Here is an 18718-nt window from a genome sequence, read left to right as displayed (position 1 = left end):
CTTTGTAAGTTAATACATTACAAAGCACATCTGCCTCCCCCCTCCCCCCCCCTCAAAACTTCACATTCATTTTGCCTGTCCGGTTCTAGAGGGAGCTGTACTATTCACTCTGCAGAGTGAAGTTCATTGGATAATACTGAGTTCCTCTTTGAAAATAGCGCAGCAGGAGGGATTTCAAAACTCTGGGACTGTGGATTATTTGTGGAGCAAGGACGGTGTCTTCCTCTGCGTTTGGAACCTGCCTGGCACATTTTAGACACTACTGAGATAAATAATGGATGATAATAATAATGCAGAACATTAATAGCTCCAGAGACAGAGGCTCTAGGCCCAAACAGAGACCTTGGGGCCCATTTTCAAAAGTGCTTAAGTGACTTAGGAGCCCAGGCCCCATTTTCAGAAGTGACTTAGGCACTTAAGAGCTTAGATCCCATTGACTTTCAAGAAGAGTTAGGATCCTAAGTGTCAATTTTGAAGATGGGGCTTATGATCCTAAATCACATAGGTACTTTGGGAAATGTTACCCCTTGTTACAAGGCCTCCCAGTGACATATGGGTAGCAGCCTGTAGCTCCTAACAGTCTCCGAGGGGGTTACGTGCATCCAGAACATGGGCTGTAGGTGAGTGGCAGTGTGGTCCAATGGGTAGGGCACTGGACATGGTCCCACGAGCTTAGGGTGACCAGACGTTCCGATAAAATCGGGAGTGGCCTGATTTTGAGGAGTTTGTCCCATGTCCCGACCAGAGTACGGTCAGGACGCCATTTGTCCCGATATTTTGTTTCCTGGTCTTTGGCAACAATTCAGCGGAGAGTCCTTCGGTTGCGGACGGTCTTCGGCGGTATTTTGGTGGCGGGTGCTTCTGTCTTTGGCGGTAAGGTTTATTACCCGCCGCCAAAATACCGCCGAAGACCATCCGCGACTGAAGGGTTCCGCCAAATTGCCGTTGAACTCCCGGACGGGTGAGTGTAAAAAAAAATGTCTCCCCCCTGCGGCGGTCCCGATATTTTCCCCTTAACATCTGGTCACCCTACCTGGGCTCTATTTCCAGCTCATTCTGCTCCTCCTCCCACCCTTTGTCTACTGCAGTGTATTGCTCTTCAGCGTGGGGACTGTTTCTAACTCTGTGTACGTGCAGCACACAATGGGGTGCTGATCTGAGGCGGGGCCGTTGTGTGACAATATAACGCTGCTCCTAGTAAGTTCCCTACATGACTCTCTCTCCTCTGCTTGATTCCAGGCACAGCGCTGGCGTAACGAAAACTACGAGAGGCCCGTGGACCTGGAAGGGTCAGGGGATGACGACCCCTTTGCGGATGATGAAAGTGACGACCTCTACTCGGGGTCTGGCTCGGGATGTAAGTATAGAGTAAAGGCCCCTAGGGGAGGGGATCAGATAAGAGCTCCCTGGCTGAATCCTGGGAGCTCTGCCGTTGCCTTCAGTGCTCGGCCTATGAGGTGACTAGAGCATCAAGAGTGTCCTTCGTTCGGCTCCAGAGAAGAGAGTAAATTACAGCTCACCCATCCCCATGGGCACGTGTCCTTTCCCAGCCCCCAGGGCGAGGTTCCCCTGCTGACAGCAGCTCTTGGGAGTTCTGTGCCTGGCCTTCGCAAACAGGCCCTGCGGCGTTGGCAGGGTGCTAGCACGTGTCAGTGTTACATGGGGCTCATTGCCTTTGGGAGGCGTCAGGGTGTCTGGAGTGGCTCACGGCCGTGGGTACCAGCTGCAGGGCCGGCTGTTAGAAACCACGGCACAAACCCCAGACTGGCTGTGAGCTCCCAAGTGTCAAGTGTGAACTCCTCATGCCCTATAACAGCCTGACCCTGGAGTCACAGACAGTCCCCTTGGGCACTCTGATCTATCTTGCCATGCAGGCAAGCCTGCCTTTGTGATAGATGGTCCCTTACCCCCAAAATCACAATATTCAGCTTACTCCCCATCCCAAAGGGCCAGGCACTTACCACAGGTCAATTGCACCTCAGATCTCAAACCAAAGACAAGGTTTGTAGCCAATTCTATGAGAAACTAGCGAAAGGTTGATTGACTAACAGAAAGAAATGGAGTTATTTACAAGGTTAAAACAGGGAAACATTCACACACAAATCAGGTTCTAAAAGCTAATCAAAGCTTGTCTAATAAGCAAGCTCTGTTTGTCCCTTAGGGCTAACCCAGGCCAAACCTGGAGATATTTTGCTTTTGCTTAGACATTCTTGCCCCTCAGAGTCCAAGCAGCATAAGATGCCGTTCCTTCCCATCAGGGATTTTTATTCCCTTCCCCCAGAGTCCATGCTGATGGGACAAGCCCACTCGCACGCCTCATCTCCATGGGGTGGGGTGAGCCATCAACCAAGTCTTTTCTCCTCTGGCTCATTTGGTTCCCATGGGCCTTCTTGTGGGCAAGACCTGACACCTTCTCTGTAAACTAATATTTCACACTCGGTAACACTTCTCTCCCGGCTGAGGGGTTTCTGGTTTCAGGGCAAACATTTTTATAGTTCTAAAGCAAACACTTAAATATTACCTTAGAGCCTGGGATACCGATCTGATCAGTGAGATTAATGCAGGTAGCAACTTCTAAGCATTTCTTAAAGTCCAAACACTAGGCACATCTCTAAAAGCTAATCCCTGTTTTAGCAATACTAACACACAGGTGGGCCGAACTGGTGGCCCGCTCTGCATTTGGCAGTGTTCAGTGAGGCCTACGGGCCTTGGCACAAGCTGGCACCTGGTCTGCCCGCGTCACAGTGTGCACCCTTCTCCTCTCTATAGCTGGCACACAGATCCCCTTAACTACTGCTGTAGGGCAGTCAGCCCCAAGCCCTGGGCATGCTGGACACCCCGATCCCAGTTCTGGGGCTCGTGACTTCTCGGGGAAATCCCTGGGTGCTTCTCTGCCCGGGCAGCAGCACGTTCACAGCCTCGCTTTTGCCTCCATTGTAGATTTTGAGCAGGAGTCTGGGATCGAGACGGCGGTGAGGCTCCGCACGGACACGGTCCCCACCACCCCGGCCGTGCTGCCCGTCACATCCGTGCAGCCCGTGGCAACTCCCTTTGAAATGCTGCCTGCAGAGGAAACCACCCCTGAGCAGGCGACCAGCGTCCTGTACATCCCCAGGGTGACAGAGGCACCGGCGATTCCCAGCTGGAAAGCAACTACCCCCAGTGCCACGGCCAGTGACACCCCGCCACCCGCAACGGCAGCTGCTGCCGCCAGCCCCACCGCTCCCACTGCCAAGCCAACAACCGTCCGGAGGATCCTGCCACCCTTCGTCACGACGACGGCCACAACGCGGGCCACCACCCTGGAAATGCCGACCGCAGCTGTGACGGAAGCCAGCACGGTCACGGAGGCTGCCACTTCCCGGCTCGTCACCCCCAGCACTGCCAGGCCCAGAGCCGGCCCAAAGTCGAGCACCTCCAGGACCGTGGTCGTCACAGAGAAAAGCACGGTCTTGCTGCCGCCGGCTGCTACCTTGGCCCCCACAGACGCACCCCAGGTACTGGACAAGGGCATATCTACCCCGGGTCACTGAAGGGGTGAAATCCTCTGCCCCCCATCCAGGCTTGAGAGCCCAGGTTCTGGCCTGAGCTGCAGCATCACAGCAGTCTCCTCACAGCTCTGAGCACTGCGCAAGCGAGAGGGTAGGGGAGGGTGAAAGCTCGGGTCTACATAGGAATGGAGGAACGGCCAGACTGGGTCAGACCAAAGGTCCATCTAGCCCAGTATTCTGTCTTCTGACAGTGGCCAATGCCAGGTGCCCCAGAGGGAATGAACAGAACAGGTAATCATCAAGTGATCCGTCCCCTGTCGCCCATTCCCAGCTTCTGGCAAACAGAGGCTAGGGACACCATCCCTGCCCATCCTGGCTAACAGCCATTGATAGACCTACCTTCCATGAATTCTTTTTTTCTGAGTCATTTCCTGCCAGACAGAGGAGGGCACATCAGAGGGAGCTCCAAGAAGAGCAACAAAAACAACTTGGGAGGTGTAAGAATCAGAATGTAGGACGGGAAAGACCCCTGAGTGGAGATAGGCTAAGCAACGGCCTCGGAGGGGATGGGGGAGCGTAGCGCTCCGTGGGTATCTGGTTGTGCAGGAAATGAGGAGAGGGGAGAAGGGGTTAGGACAGCACAGGAGGGTACAGCTGGCCAATGGGGTGGGACCGTGCAGCACAGATCGGTAAGCGGGTGACTTCCTGAGACAGATCCGCTGCATAGTGTCCTCACTGCTCGAGTCCTTTGAATCACACCCCTAGTTAGACTGGTCCAATTTTCAAGTGTAGACTCCGTCCGTGCTCTGTGCTAGTGACATGGTGGAAGGCGGCACGTGTCCCTTTGCTGGACATAATGCCCGAAGCCATGTCTCTCGCAGCCAGCAGGGTGGTCAAGACAAGGGGTTCTAGCCCAGAGCTCTGATCACAAATCCAAGGGGACCTTGTGGGGAAATGGGGGCGGGGTGGGGGCCTGGTCTACACACACTGTTTGCACTGGTATAACTCTGTTGGGTAGGGGATGATTACTGACATAGCTACATTGGTACAACCCAAGTATGGCCACAGGTTTGTTAGTATAGTGGTGCCTTACGGAGGTACAGCTTCTGGTTGTCAGAGGTTTAGGGACACCCAGAGGAGTGGTGATCATCTTGGCTATTGATGGACCTGTCCTCCAGGAACTTATCTAATTCTTTTTCATATCCAGTTATACTTTTGGCCTTCACAACATCCCCTGGCAATGAGTTCCACAGGCTGATTGTGCGTTGTGTGAGGAAGTACTTCCTTATGTTTGTTTTAAACCTGCTGCCTATTAACTTCTTTGGGTCATTGTGTTGTGTGAAGGGGTAAATTAACACTTCCTTATTCACTTTCTCCACACCAGTCAGGATTTTATAGACCTCAGTCATATCCCCCCACCCCATAGCTGTCTCCTTTGGAACCTGAACAGTCTTTTTAACCTCTCCTCATATGGAAGCTGTTCCATACTCCAAAATCAGCTTTGTGGCCCTTCTCTGTACTTTTTCCAATTCTAATTAGGGCTGTCAAGCGATTAAAAAAATTAATCGCGATTAATCATGTGATTAAAAAAAGTTAAACAATAAGAGAATACCATTTATTTAAATATTTTTGGATGTTTCCCACATTTTCAAATACACTGATTTCAATTACAACACTAAATACAATGTGTACAGTGCTCACTTTATATTTATTTTTTATTACAAATATTTGCACTGTAAAAAACCAAAGAAACAGTATTTTTCAATTCACCTAATACAAGTATTGTAATGCAATCTCTTTATCATGAAAGTTGAACTTACAAATGTAGAATTATGTACGAAAAAACCTGCATTAAAAAATAAAACAATGTAAAACTTAGGAGTCTACAAGTCCACTCAGTCCTACTTCAGCCAATCGTTCAGACAAGCAAGTTTGGTTACAATTTGCAGGAGATAATGCTGCCTGCTTCTTGTATACGTAACCTGAAAGTGAGACCAGACGATCGCATTCACTGTTGTAGCTGGCGTCACAAGATATTTACGTGCCAGATGCGCTAAAGATACATATGTCCTTTCATGCTTCAAGCACCATTCCAGAGGACATGCGTCCATGCTGATGACGGGTTCTGCTCGATAACAGTCCAAAGCAGTGCGGACCGACGCATGTTCATTTTCATCCTCTGAGTCAGATGCCACCAACAGAAGGCTGATTTTCTTTTTTGGTGGTTCGGGTTCTGTAGTTTCTGCAGCTGAGAGTTGCTCTTTTAAGATTTCTGAAAGCATGCGCCACGCCTCGTCCCTCTCAGATTTTGGACAGCCTTCACATTCTTAAATCTTGGGTCAAGTGCTGTAGCTATCTTTAGAAATCTCACATTGGTACCTTCTTTGCGTTTTGTCAAATCTGCTGTGAAAGTGTTCTTAAAATGAACAAGTACATAAAAGGTTGTTACAAGGAGGAGGGAGAAATTTTTTTCTTCTTAACCACTGAGGCTAGGACAAGAAGCAATGGACTTAAATTGCAGCAAGGGAGGTTTAGGTTGCACGTCAGGAAAAGCTTCCTAACTGTCAGAGTGGTTAAGCAGTGGAATAAATTGTCTAGGGAGGTTGTGGAATCTCCATCTTTGGAGATTTTTAAGAGCAGGTTAGACAAATACCTGTCAAGGATGGTCTAGATAATTCTTAGTCCTGCCATGAGTGCAGGGGACTGGACTGGATGACCTCTAGAGGTCCCTTCGAGTCCTATGATTGTATGATTCTATGTACTGGGTCATCATCTGACATTGCTAGAACATGAAGCATATGGCAGAATGCAGGTAAAACAGAGCAGGGGACATACAATTCTCCCCAAGGAGTTCAGTCACGAATTTAATTAATGCATTTTTTTTTTAACGAGCATCATCAGCATGGAAGCATGTCCTCTGGAACGGTGGCCAAAGCATGAAAGGGCATATGAATGTTTAGCATATCTGGCACGTAAATACCTTGCAATGCCGGCTACAAAAGTGCCATGAGAACACCTGTTCTCATTTTCAGGTGATATTGTAAATAAGAAGCAGGCAGCATTATCTCCCGTAAATGTAAACAAACTTGGTTGTCTGAGTGATTGGCTGACCAAGAAGTAGGACTGAGTGGACTTGTAGGCTCTCAAGTTTTACATTGTTTTGTTTTTGAGTGCAGTTATGTAACAAAAAAAATCTACATTTGTAAGTTACACTTTCACAATAAAGAGATTGCACAACAGTACTTGTATGAGGTGAATTGAAAAATATTATTTCTTTTCTTTATCTTTTTATAGTGCAAGTATTTGTAATAAAAAATAATAATATCAAGTGAACACTGTACACTTTGTATTCTGTGTTGTAATTGAAATCAATACATTTGAAAATGTAGAAAAACATCCAAAAATATTTAATAAATTTCAATTGGTATTCTATTATTTAACAGTGCGATTAATTGCGATTAATTTTTTTAATTGCTTTAATTTTTTTGAGTTAATTGCGTGAGTTAACTGTGATTAATCAACGGCCCTAATTCTAATATATCTTTTTTGAGATGGGGCGACCAGAACTGCATGCAGTGTTCAAGATGTGGGTGTACCATGCATTTGTATAGCGGCATTATGATTTTTACTGTCTTATTATCTATCCCTTTCCTAATGGTTCCTAACCTTCTGTTTGCTTTTTTGACCGCCGCTGCACATTGAGTGGATGTTTTCAGAGAACTATCCACAATGACTCCAAGATCTCTTTCTTGAGTGGTCACAGCTAATTTAGACCCCATCATTCTGTATGTATAGTTGGGGTTATGTTTTCCAATATGAATTACTTTGCATTTATCAACATTGAATTTCATCTGCTATATTGTTGCCCAGTCACCCAGTTTTGGGAGATCCTTTTGTAGCTCTTCGCAGTCTGCTTTGGACTTAACTATCTTGAGTAACTGGACAAAACACAGTGCTATTTCCTGATGTATCAGTGTCCATTGGACAAACTCTCCAGTGTGGTAGCCTTATATTATTACTTATGTTCTGGTAGTTCCTAAAGGCCCCAGCTGAGATCAGGGCCCCATCCCGCTAGGCACTGTCCAGACACACTGAGGGATATCGACACGGCAGCCGGGAGCTAGCCATAAACTGCCCAGGAACGTCAGATAGGGACCTCCCCAGATGCTCAGACGTGTGATATACGGGAAATACAGCCGCAAACGAGCTCTGTACTTGAGCTCAGGTTTTACTGCAGCCCATAAACCGCCGAGGGAAACTATGACAGTGCGGCAGCAAGTGTGAATGGGGGCCCCCAATAAATGGCTCCACACCTCGATGCAGGACGCTGAGGCGTGACTGCAGCCCCTGGCTCAAAGCTAGCCCCAGCAGCGATAGCAGTGAAGAGGCAGCAGCTTGGGACGCGGCCCCTTGACTATGTACCCGAGGCCCTGGGCAGGAGGGGCTAGCCCAGGTAGCCAGCCACGCTGCGGTGGCTTCGCAGCTGTTGTTACTTGAGCTAGCTGGATCAAACCTAGCTCAGGTATGTCTACACCTAGTGCAGTCACACTCCCCATGGCAGTGTAGACACACTCTTAGTGAGGGCTGCTCTCTGTCCCAAAGAGCTTACAATTTAACAAGACAAAGAGTGGGAGGGTGACCAGAGGCACCAAGAAATGATGTGACTTGCCCCCAGGTCTCCTGGGCTCCTAGCCACATGCCCTGTCTGCTAGACGATGCTGCTCCCCATGCAAAGGGATGGAAAAATCCATGTCCCTGCACAGCTCTGGCATGGGTCTTGTGTGGTTTGCAGGTGGCAATGGATGCATGCGTTTCCTGCGTCTTTTACAAGTTCCTCAAGCCATCTCCTGCTCCCTCCCTGGCCAGTCAGAGCCCCACTGCTCTGCAGTTATGCATTTGTGTAGCATTTCCTGCCCCTTGGGTCGCGCAGGCAGTGGGTTTAATCCACTGATCTTTTGGATCCAAAGGCCAGAAGCGTCTGTTTGAAGGAAGCAGTGACTGATACGCGGAGTTACTTGTCTAAATGAGTTCCCCTTTCTCTGTGTCGCTCCGGGCTCCCTCCGGCCGTCAGTTAATCTGTCACAAAAGGAGGCAGATGCACTCCCCGGGAGCCAGCGAGCCCAGGGGCTTGTTTTAAAGACAGCGGTGCAAAGGAGGGGACCCACTGCTCCTGCCGGCCTCGTCTAGCCAGAGAAGCAGCTGCGCTGCTCGGCAGGCCTGGAGACTATTTTGCTTTCCATCTGCAGGCCAACCTACTCGCCGGCTCCCCGCGGGCCCGATCCCCGCGGGCCAACCTACCCGCTGGCTCTGGCAGGTCCTGATAGTGAACACAGGGATCGCGGTGACTGGGGAGCCAGGCATTGCTCCTGAGGGGTTGGGGAGGGGAGGGGGACTGGCTCTGTAGCAGCTCAGCTAATGGAACTTCAGCAGGATCGGGCCCGCAGGGGGCTGGCGGGTAGGTTGGCCTGCGGGGATCGGGCCCGCAGAGGGCCAGCGGGTAGGTTGGCCTGCGGGGATCAGGCCTGCGGGGAGCCGGCGGGTAGGTTGGCCTGCGGGGATCAGGCCTGCGGGGAGCCGGCAGGTAGGTTGGCCTGTGGGGGGCCAGCGGGTAGGTTGGCCTGCAGATGGAAAGCAAAACAGGCCCAGATGCAGAGTCTGGCTCCAGCCGGGAACTGCCCTGTCGCTGAGGGATGTTGGGGTCAGGTGTGCGACAGGGTGTTGGGGCCACAACGCCATCCCCAGCAAAGTGGGGCTTGTGACTCCAGCTCATCTGCCAGTAGCTCCGGGGCCAGGCTCTAAGAGTGGCTGAAGGGAGACAGGGAAGAGGCCCCTTGGCTCCCCTCGGGGCAGAGCACAGGATTGGACCCAGGCTGGGGAGCTCTCCAGTGCCCTCAAACTCTTGAATTTTGTTGTGACAGCCGCTAGCCCGTGAGGACAGACCCTCCTGACGATGACTGTTCGTTGGGCTCACTCAGCCCCGCAGTTCTCAGGACCCTGCCCCCAGCACAAGGGCAGAATCAGGGGCACTTACTGACCCCACCAGGGAAAACCGCCAGGAGTGGATCCAAAACCACACCTGCCTCTCTGCCTTTGGAGTCTATCTCTGCAGGCTCTGGAGTGTGTGAAGTCCAAGGGCCAAGCCCACTGCTGGAGCTGAGCAAATCATGGACTTCTCAGTTCAGTGGCCTAAACCAAAAAATCATTTTGCGTAGAATGAAACATTTTGTTCCATTTCATTCGATTTGAAATTTACGTTTATTTTATTTTTTGTTTTTTCCATTTCCTCTGTGGGTGTTCCCCCCCCTTTCCCCTTTTGTTGTTGTTGGTTTGTTTTTAAATAGAACTAGCTCAATTTTGAAACAAACCGTTTTCTCATGCACCAGCTGTGGCAGGCAGAGAGACGACGCAGTTTGCCCCAGGCCCTGCACCATGCACACAGCGGGGAGGAGGTGACTCGAGTAATAAATAGAGCCAGTCTAAATTATTAAACTGCAACATTTTCCCACTAGAAAATGCAGTTTTATCGAAAATGGGGAAAAAAAGCAAGAAAATGGCATTTTCAACAACATTTTTGGATGGGAAATTCCAGACAGAAACACAACTTTTTGTTACCTTTGGTCGCAAATTGAAAATTTTGCTTTGGTGTTTGAAAAATGTTCAAAATGTTGAAATTTCGATTTGGGGATTTTCCCCGACTCATGGCTAGAGGTATTCCCCACCCCTCCCCTTTTTAGACACTGCAGCTTTTCAAACGTCTCCAGTTTTGAATGAGTTTCAGCGCAGGAGCGTTTCCGCATTTTTTCCCCTTTTGCCACTCAGTTGCTCTTGCAAGTTGGAGAAGTTGTGAAAAATTACAGGGGGCAACAAGAAATAAAATCAGAAACCCAAGACATAAATCATTGTGTTGTACTCAATGGCAACAAGGAAAAAATTGGAATGTTTCAGAAAAATATTTTGTGAAAAATGGCTGATTTCAAACCCTGTGAAATGGAAACAATTTCGGATCTTTTTGCACCAAATTGTCTTTCCGTTTTTCGATCCGCTCTCGGCCAGAAAGTCAAGCGATGATAAATGCTAGTGCTCCAGAGAAGCTGGGATCCAAGATTTCAGTTTGGTCCATTATGAAGACGAGCTGTTTGCAAGGTTCAGGTCCAGATCTAGGCTGGGATTCTGAGCAGCTCTAAAACGCTTGGGGGTATGGAGGAGGGGAGGAGGCGAGGTTTGGGTCAGGCTAAAGGCTGGGTGCTTATTGATGTAAGCCAAGATAGAATCATAGAACTGGAGGGACCTCAAGTCCAGTCCTCTGCACTCAAGGCAGGACTAAGTATTATCTAGACCATCCCTGACAGATGTTAGAATCATAAAATATCAAGGTTGGAAGGGACCTCAGGAGGTATCTAGTCCAACCCCCTGCTCAAAGCAGGACCAATCCCCAGGCAGATTTTTGCCCCAGCTCCCTAAGTGGCCCCCTCAAGGATTGAACTCACAACCCTGGGTTTCAGCAGGCCAATGCGCAAACCACTGTCCCCAACCCAGTCTTAAAAATCCCCAAAGATGGGGATGTCTAATGCTCCTTGTGATCTGGCGGGACATTTCAAGGAAGCTGTAAGATGAGCTGGACTGACCCCAGCCCGCCCGACTCACCTGCCCCCAGGTGGTGCCACACTGCAATAGTTGCCTTGGGTCCCAAAGTCTCTCTCGCTGCATCGGACGGGGGCGGGAATGGAGCTGCGGAGATCTGGCAGGGGAAAGGCAGAGTGAAGCTCAAAGCTGTTCCTCCTCACGGTTTGTCCTCCAAGCCTTTGGATGACTGACTCTCTCCTCCTCCGTCTCGTTCCCTTCCTCAGACCGAGCCGCTGGACGTGACTGTGTCCACGGCCCTCGACAACGAGCTGGAGGTTCCTGTCAGTGGAGGGCCCAGCGGGGACTTCGAAATCCGTGAGGAGGAAGACACGACTCTGACGGAGCTCAATAACGAAGTGATCGCCGCGGTTACCCCGGCAGCAGGGCCGGGGCTGGGGAAGAATGCAGAGCCCGGCCTCATAGACAATACGATAGACTCTGGGAACTCAGCTGCCCAGCTCCCCCAGAAAAACATCCTGGAGAGGAAAGAAGTGCTAATAGGTGAGGCCTGACGCTCTGGTGCTGACGGGGAATTCGAAACCTCTGCAAAAGGCCCTAGAGACCCCTCACCACCCTGAACTCCACGCAGTTGACTGGGAGGCGGGTAGGGGCAGAAAGGGAGGTAGGCAAATAAAAAGGCCCCCAATTTATTATTGTTAAATCTCCTGGGGGGGGGTTCATTGGTGATTTTTGGATGCCTGCAGTCAGCAGTGCTGTTGGTGGCCAGGAGACCCCGTTGTCCTGCTCACTGACCGGCTCTTTCCTTTGCTCTCCATTGCAGCTGTCATCGTGGGCGGTGTGGTCGGGGCGCTCTTTGCTGCCTTTCTGGTCATGCTGCTCATCTACCGGATGAAGAAGAAGGACGAAGGGAGCTACACACTGGAGGAGCCAAAGCAGGCGAACGTCACATACCAAAAGCCCGACAAGCAGGAGGAGTTCTATGCATAAAAAGAGCCCAGAGTGCCTCTCTCTCAGTTTCACTCGATTTCTGGTTCAACCTCCCTCTGCCCCCACCCTCCCCCATCCAATCTCTCTCTCGCGCTCTCTTTCTGATGGGACTGTGAGTTGAACAAACAAACAAACACTATAATAAAAAGAAAAAAAAAAACATCTTCAGTTTAAACATATACAAATAAAGTGTCACCGATTTAACACGAATACCGTAACCTTTCTCCAGCGGACACAGCGTTTGCAGGGGACAGCAAGTGTGAGGAGCGAACGGGCAGCCAACTTTCAGTGCCTATGCGAACACTCCTCAGACGAGAGCATGCTTGGGTGGTCATTTTCCTGATGATGGTTGGAGTTTCCTGGGTTTACCAAACAACACGACTGACTCTGAGATCTGAACACCTGTTACCAGAATTGGGGTAGGGGTGGGAATTTGGGGAGAGGGAGGGGTTTCTTTCTTTTTGTGGGGTTGCGGGTTTGGTTTCTTACTGGGAATCGCTGCTCCATGGCTCTATTCGGAAAGAGGATGCGACTGTCAAATACAATGTCAAGCCTTGAAAAAGCACAATGAGATGAAACAGCGAATGCTGCGGTTTGCTCTTGGAATGAAAAATGGCCAGTGGGCTGGAGAGGAGCTTTTAGATCACCTCCTCAGAGAGTTCACATAGCTGCAGGGAGCCCCATTTTACAGTTGTGTGGGGCTCCCTTCCTCACACCGCTTCACTTCATTGCATTGCTGTGCACAGCCAGAGACCTTAAGTGTATAGGAACCATGTTTTGTGGGCTGGCAAGGGGCTTGGTTGAAAGGGACCTTGCTTTTGCTGGGTTTTCACTGTGACGAATAAAACTCAGCGCAGTATTCCCGCTCTTTGCAAACAACCAGCGCTGATGGTTTTAAGGGAAACAGGATAATGGGGGCAGGGGCGATTGACAAGAACAACAACAAAAGGCTAGAAGAGGTCTTCTGTGTTCCTTTGAATGTGATAATATTTCACAGACCTCATCAAGCCGTGCTTTGCAGCCGTTCTCCTCAGATGTTGTTTGGTGATAGCTCATGTCAAATTGCAGATACCGCAGGAAATTAAAAAAATAAAGGCGACAACGGTAGGTATTCAAGGGTCACTGTCAGATCAGCTTAGCTCCATGATGTATCATTTATTAAATCCAAGATTGATATGTTTCCATTATTTCTTTTAGTTTTTATTTTTAAAACTCTGGTCTAAACTTTACAGCTAGGACCCGATTGACTTCCAATGGGCTTTGGGTCAGCTTTGCATGGGAGCCCAAAAGGGAAACCAACTAGAAGCAACCGTCAAACTGACTAATGTGTTTTGAATCATCTGAGGTGCATTGAAGCTGGAAAGGACATAAGTGGCACGAGGGACTGGGCCCTTAGGGTGGAACATTCAGTGAGAAATTTGAATTGGCCGGCTTTAATAATCAAAAGTGCTGTTCATGATACAGTTAAGGAAACTGGGTTTTTAAAAAGATGATTTGGATCTGGACCATGTTCCTTTGAGGCCCTGACGTTGCTATTGTATTTAATTAAAAATAATAATAAAAAAAGCAGCCAACAACCTTATGTCACCTATAGTCACCTTCTAGTCTGACTCTTTGAACCCTTCCAACGGCTGACTCGTGAGTGGAGGTTTATCAGTCTACTAGTGGCTATGGGCTAATGTGAGCATTTGCCTCAGGCAGTATAGACACAGGCATTTACCTTCTGATGTGCTTGGGTCAATCCCCACAAATAACCAACTCGAAGCTGTTGTGACCCATGGAACTCTCTCGTGGATCCGTGCGGGCATACGTAATTGGGAACAGGATATGCTCTGCGAGGGACTTTGGGGACTTGTCTTAGTGGGCTGCGCCGGGGACAATCTGCTCTTGGAGCCAGAAAAAGTTTCAGCATATCCCAGAGAACAAAGCGACTCTGGCATGTGGATGGGAGAGAAGAATTGTGGCCAAAGCAAATATCTGGTGATACCAGCTGGTATCTGGTGAAAGGCACAAGAATGACACCCCGGGCTTGGTTCTGATGTCACACCAGTGTAACTCCACTGATGTCAGCAGAGTTATTCCTGATTGATCCCGGTGTAACTGACAGCAGAATGAGGCTGTCAGTCATATGAAAAGGCCCCTCCAGGGCTGCCAGGAGGTGAGAGCCAAATGTTTCAAGGTTTGGTACAAATCTGGATGGAGGTTCCCCCCTCCCCCCCCCAGCTTTAGGCTGAGATTTTTCAAAAGGGACTTTGATTTTGAATGTCTTTATTTCTAGGTTCTGTATTGGGACCTTAAAGGGGGCTAATTCTCCGGGGTGGATTCTGAAAATCAAGCCCCTTAAAGGTGTCTCAATTTGGGCACCCCAAAGACTGAGGCAACCAAAAATCATTAGTCCCCTTTGAAAGACAAGGTCCTAATCTTTTGAGAATATATTAAAACCTCCAAGCTTTATCTTTTAAATTTTGCTTTTCTCAGCTTCCTCATTAATCTGCTCCATTCTATTTTTTCCCTTAATAGTCTGAAGTACTGTAATACAACTTTTTTTTTTTTTTAATCCGCATTAGACCTCTCAGCTGGTATTAAGTTGTAATCCTGATACTTAAATCTTTTACAGGTTCGGAAGGGAGTAACGATCTCAAAATGTGAGTGTTAGAGCAGGCTGAAAAATCCTTCTTTGCTTTCTCTTAAAATAATTTAAAGTACAAAAAGACAAAAATATTGTTAATTAAAACACTGATCAGAGTTGACCAATGTCTTAATTTATTGTCCAGTAGCTGCTGCTACCACTCGCTTTCTGTGTCTCTCTTGGACTGGAAAGTAGATGTGATCTCAAGGAGATTTTTATCTTGGTTTGTAGCACACCTTTTCTTTTTAAAAATTTTTTAAAATCAGTCACCAATAGGCCCTTCCAACCGTCTCAGCTATCCAGAAGTGAAAGGGTAGATGTAAGAATCAACAGCTAGGAATAATCATTCCAGATGTGTTTGATGTCTTCTCTTCTGTGCATGGGCTGGGGGACTGGAAGTAGCTATACCATGAATGTGGCTTCCTGTATCTTCATTTGTTGGAGGAAATCATCCAAGAGCTGTCAATAATCAGATGCTGCAAGGATTTGATCCACGGCCCATCAGAATCATAGGAAAGACTCCTCTTGAATTCAGTGGGGTTAGGATTGTGGGACCCAATTGGAAGTCAATGGGAGCTGGAGGATTAACTCCGTTGGGTGCTTTTGAAAATCCTGCTATCAACACATGAAGAAATATGAGTTTCCCCAGGGAGTTTGGTGGGACTCTGGGTGTGAGCCTTGATCAAAGGGCGGGGAGGGTGAAAAGCAGGTGGTTTTCCCCAGTTGTTGATCCGGTAATGAAACAGGAAAGGCATTATGAAAATCAACTGGCGGTAGGTACCATGTAAGGCAGCATCTTACCACACCCTGGGCTTGTGTGGCTAGGGGACATGGTGCAAATCTTTGGTTACCTTCTCTGCTTCCCTTTCCTACCTGCTTCAAATGCTGATTGGTTTATAGGGCCTAATTCGGTGAGGTGCTGAGTGCCCTCAGCTCCAATGGGCTCGTAGTCAAGAAAGAAACCCCCAAATGGGATTTCAGTGATTCCACATCTGAAGTTCTGGCTCTGCGCCTGCTGCCTCTTATCTCATGACCTGCAGTACAGAGCATGCCTTGATGATCACCTGGAAAGCTTCAGCAAGCCCAGGACGCAGCTGTCCTCCAGCCCCAGGGGTTCTGAATTCACAAGAGCGCTTCTGACCCTGCAGTCATTCCCCCTTCGAACCCGGGCGGTTACAGTCTGTCGCCCTGTTTTAACTGAACTTCTGACCCGTGGAACTTTCTTCTTCCAGGTGTCAATCAAAGGCTGGATGCTGCTGATGCATGGTGGAAGGTGCAGGTATTTGTCCTGGCTTGTGGCTTAACACCAGCTAGCCAATGGAAAGTCAGTTGGATGTAGCTTGTTTCCCAGCAGCAGCAGGATTGGCTTTTAGGGATCCCTTTTTGGGTAGCCCACATGCTAAGGTGATGGACGGTCTTTAATCGCTGAAATCAGAGCTTAGCTGACAAGGCTCTGGCCACAGAGGACTCCCTATCCCGGGCTGTATTAGCTCGGCAAGGAGGTATTTGTTCAGCTGAGGTCTCGTTCTCAAAGCCTGTATCAATAGCTCCCGTCACCTTCACCCAGAGCTGTAGGCATTTAGCACTTCGGAAGATCATGTGGCCCTAACGCAAGACACAGAAGGAGGTAATCGATTAAGTTGGAAAGTAACTTTGCCCCATAGTCACGTTCGAACCCTAAGGCCACTCTTCCAATTCTGTCCTTTTCTGCTGCCTGGCTTTGCGAGAGGTTTTCTGGGTGGTGAGCAGAGCAGAACCTGAGGGGATGCCATGACTGCAGGCAGACGCCCTGATGTAGAGAAGGGCTCAAATCAAAACGCTGGATTCCCCCCTGAGCTTTGCAGAGGTTCCGATTCTGGATCCGCTTTGATGACTGACCCCTTGGACTTCCCCGAACCAGGGGTCCACGCGCACAGGAATTTCGGAGCATTCAGAATCCGAATCTGCGGCTGCAGTGGTGGAAACCAGGGCTCAGGTGTGCTGAAAGCCTGGCCCAAATGTCAGAGCCCTCTCTACACAAGGGCTAGCACAGCGACAGCTGGAACATTGCTGAAACCGGGTCCAATGTTTCCTAGCCTTGCTGGCCTCAGTGGTCCCGAGTCTGATTTCAGTGGCACTGGTGCTCTGCAGTGAAGCCACTTCAGATTTATACCAGTGTAAACACAAGCAGAATCTGGACCAGAGTCAATAATGGGCCCTAACACAGGCTGCAGAGTTTCCTTGCACACTGACAGTTCCGTAGGCTGTTCTTCTGTTAGAATGACAAAGGTCCATCTATCGTAACCTGCCTTGCTCAGTTTGAGCCTTTAGCTTTTGGTATAATTCAACGGTAGCTAATCTCTAGCCCAGAATCTGATTCCCCCTCCTTCACAGAGGCTTTGTTCCATTTAAAGTGGTTAATTCAAAATGAAAAGGGATTTTTTTCCTCCTTCTATTATTATAAATGTTCCTAGTCTGCAGCGCTCTCTGGGCTTCCAGGCTTTGAAAAGCTTTCGGCACCGAAACATTTATTAGAATAACCGAGTCTTGTTAGGCACATGGCCAGCTGCTCTGCAGTCCTGAGCAAATACAAATCCAGTCCAGTGTTTGGAGGGAAAAGCTAGCCGGCTGCAGGTCTGAACTCTTAGAAGAATATATGTATGTATGTAATTTATATATGTATATACATATATACTCGTGTGTACACACAGAGAGAGCTTTAATTCAAGTCAGCTACGTAAACTGAGAGGGGGGACACTATTGGCTGGCTTTGTAGATTTAAGAGTGCTAAATTCTGCAGAGACTTTGGAACCGCTCCTCAGTCATGGGAGTCAGTTGACATCAGAAGAGAATCTAGCCCCTTTCTCAGCAAGGGCCCGAGCCAAAGCCTGGTGACGCGAATGCACAGCCTCCCATTGACTTTGGTGGGTTTTGTACAAGGGGCCTAGAAGCAACTCAACACGTCGTGCCCAGTTATAGCGTCAGGCCATTCAGAACCATTTTCCAGGGGATTGCATCTGCCGACTTTCCCTTTCCTCCATGCTCTTTGTCCAGTGCAGACACAGAGGAAGATCGATCAGGTAAACCTACACAGAGCTTTCTGTTATTCCCTTCTGACCCCAAGTGTCTTATGCCTCCAGATCAGTGGACATCCTAAATAGCTACAGAAAAACTCAGTCTGGAGTGGCACCTTTTTGGAAAGTTTAAGATCCTGCCACCAGATCTTGCTCAATGCATTTCCAAAGCCCCTCAAGGGTACCAGTGACTTTCTGAGCAGTGACTTCCTGTTTTGGCTCCCAGAGGTCTAAGTCATAAACGTACAGTTGACAATCAAACCAGCCAAAACAAATAATAATCATATATATATCTCCACATTGTTTGGTAAATCTGCTTTTCAAAATCACTTATGAAGCAATGTACTTATCTAACACTAACGTTCAACACCATGTCTCCGGGATAAAATGCCACCCATTGGTTACTCTGTAAATAAACACAAAGCCAACTTGTATACATTTAAAAACAAAACCATTGATATACATTCAAAACAAAAAACCCAATCCCCTCATCTCTTTCCAGAAGATTTAAATAATAAATCTTCACTTTCCTTTTTGGGGCTGATTCAAAAGCCCAACTAGGAGAATGAAAAGTCTTTGGCAGCAGTTGAAATTATAGTGTTTTACTATTCAACAACTGGGGAGGAAAAAAAAATGCATGTAAATATTTTTAATAGGAAACATATCGTAAACAGAACCTTTTTTTTTGTATGTACATAACTCTCCTAGAGTTTAGTACTTAAATTGCTTCATAGTGTCTGTTAAAAACGAAAATAAAATAAATAAAAATGTTTGTTAATTGTTTTTGTTCTGACTCAATGGCCAAAACTTTAAAAATAATAATAATAATTAATAATAAAAAAGACTACAAAATAATCTTTGCCAATGGATCTAGCACTGTAATGGTACTGTCTATTTTTTTTAATGATTTCTGTGCTGTGCCCATTTATAAAAGGAAAAATAAAGTCATTTAAACATGGATCACTGGGAGCTTT

At 48.1% G+C, this 18718-nt stretch overlaps 1 protein-coding gene across 1 annotated transcript in view; it reads left to right on the top strand.

Annotated features, from left to right (window-relative positions):
* SDC3 (syndecan 3) overlaps positions 1-13249 on the top strand; it is a 185788-nt gene extending 172539 nt beyond the window's left edge. The window contains exons 2-5 of the mRNA XM_034753883.1: positions 1240-1357; positions 2941-3497; positions 11339-11615; positions 11896-13249. Of these exons, the coding sequence (XP_034609774.1) occupies positions 1240-1357; positions 2941-3497; positions 11339-11615; positions 11896-12062 (1119 nt within the window). The 3' untranslated portion in view covers positions 12063-13249. The remainder of the gene's footprint in view (positions 1-1239; positions 1358-2940; positions 3498-11338; positions 11616-11895) is intronic.
* Positions 13250-18718: the final 5469 nt, after the last annotated feature.

The sequence above is a fragment of the Trachemys scripta genome, chromosome 20 (genome assembly GCF_013100865.1).
Source record: "Trachemys scripta elegans isolate TJP31775 chromosome 20, CAS_Tse_1.0, whole genome shotgun sequence".
Classification (NCBI taxonomy): Eukaryota; Metazoa; Chordata; order Testudines; family Emydidae; genus Trachemys; species Trachemys scripta.
Note: the sequence above shows the minus strand (reverse complement) of the source record. Positions and strands in the feature narration are given on the sequence as shown.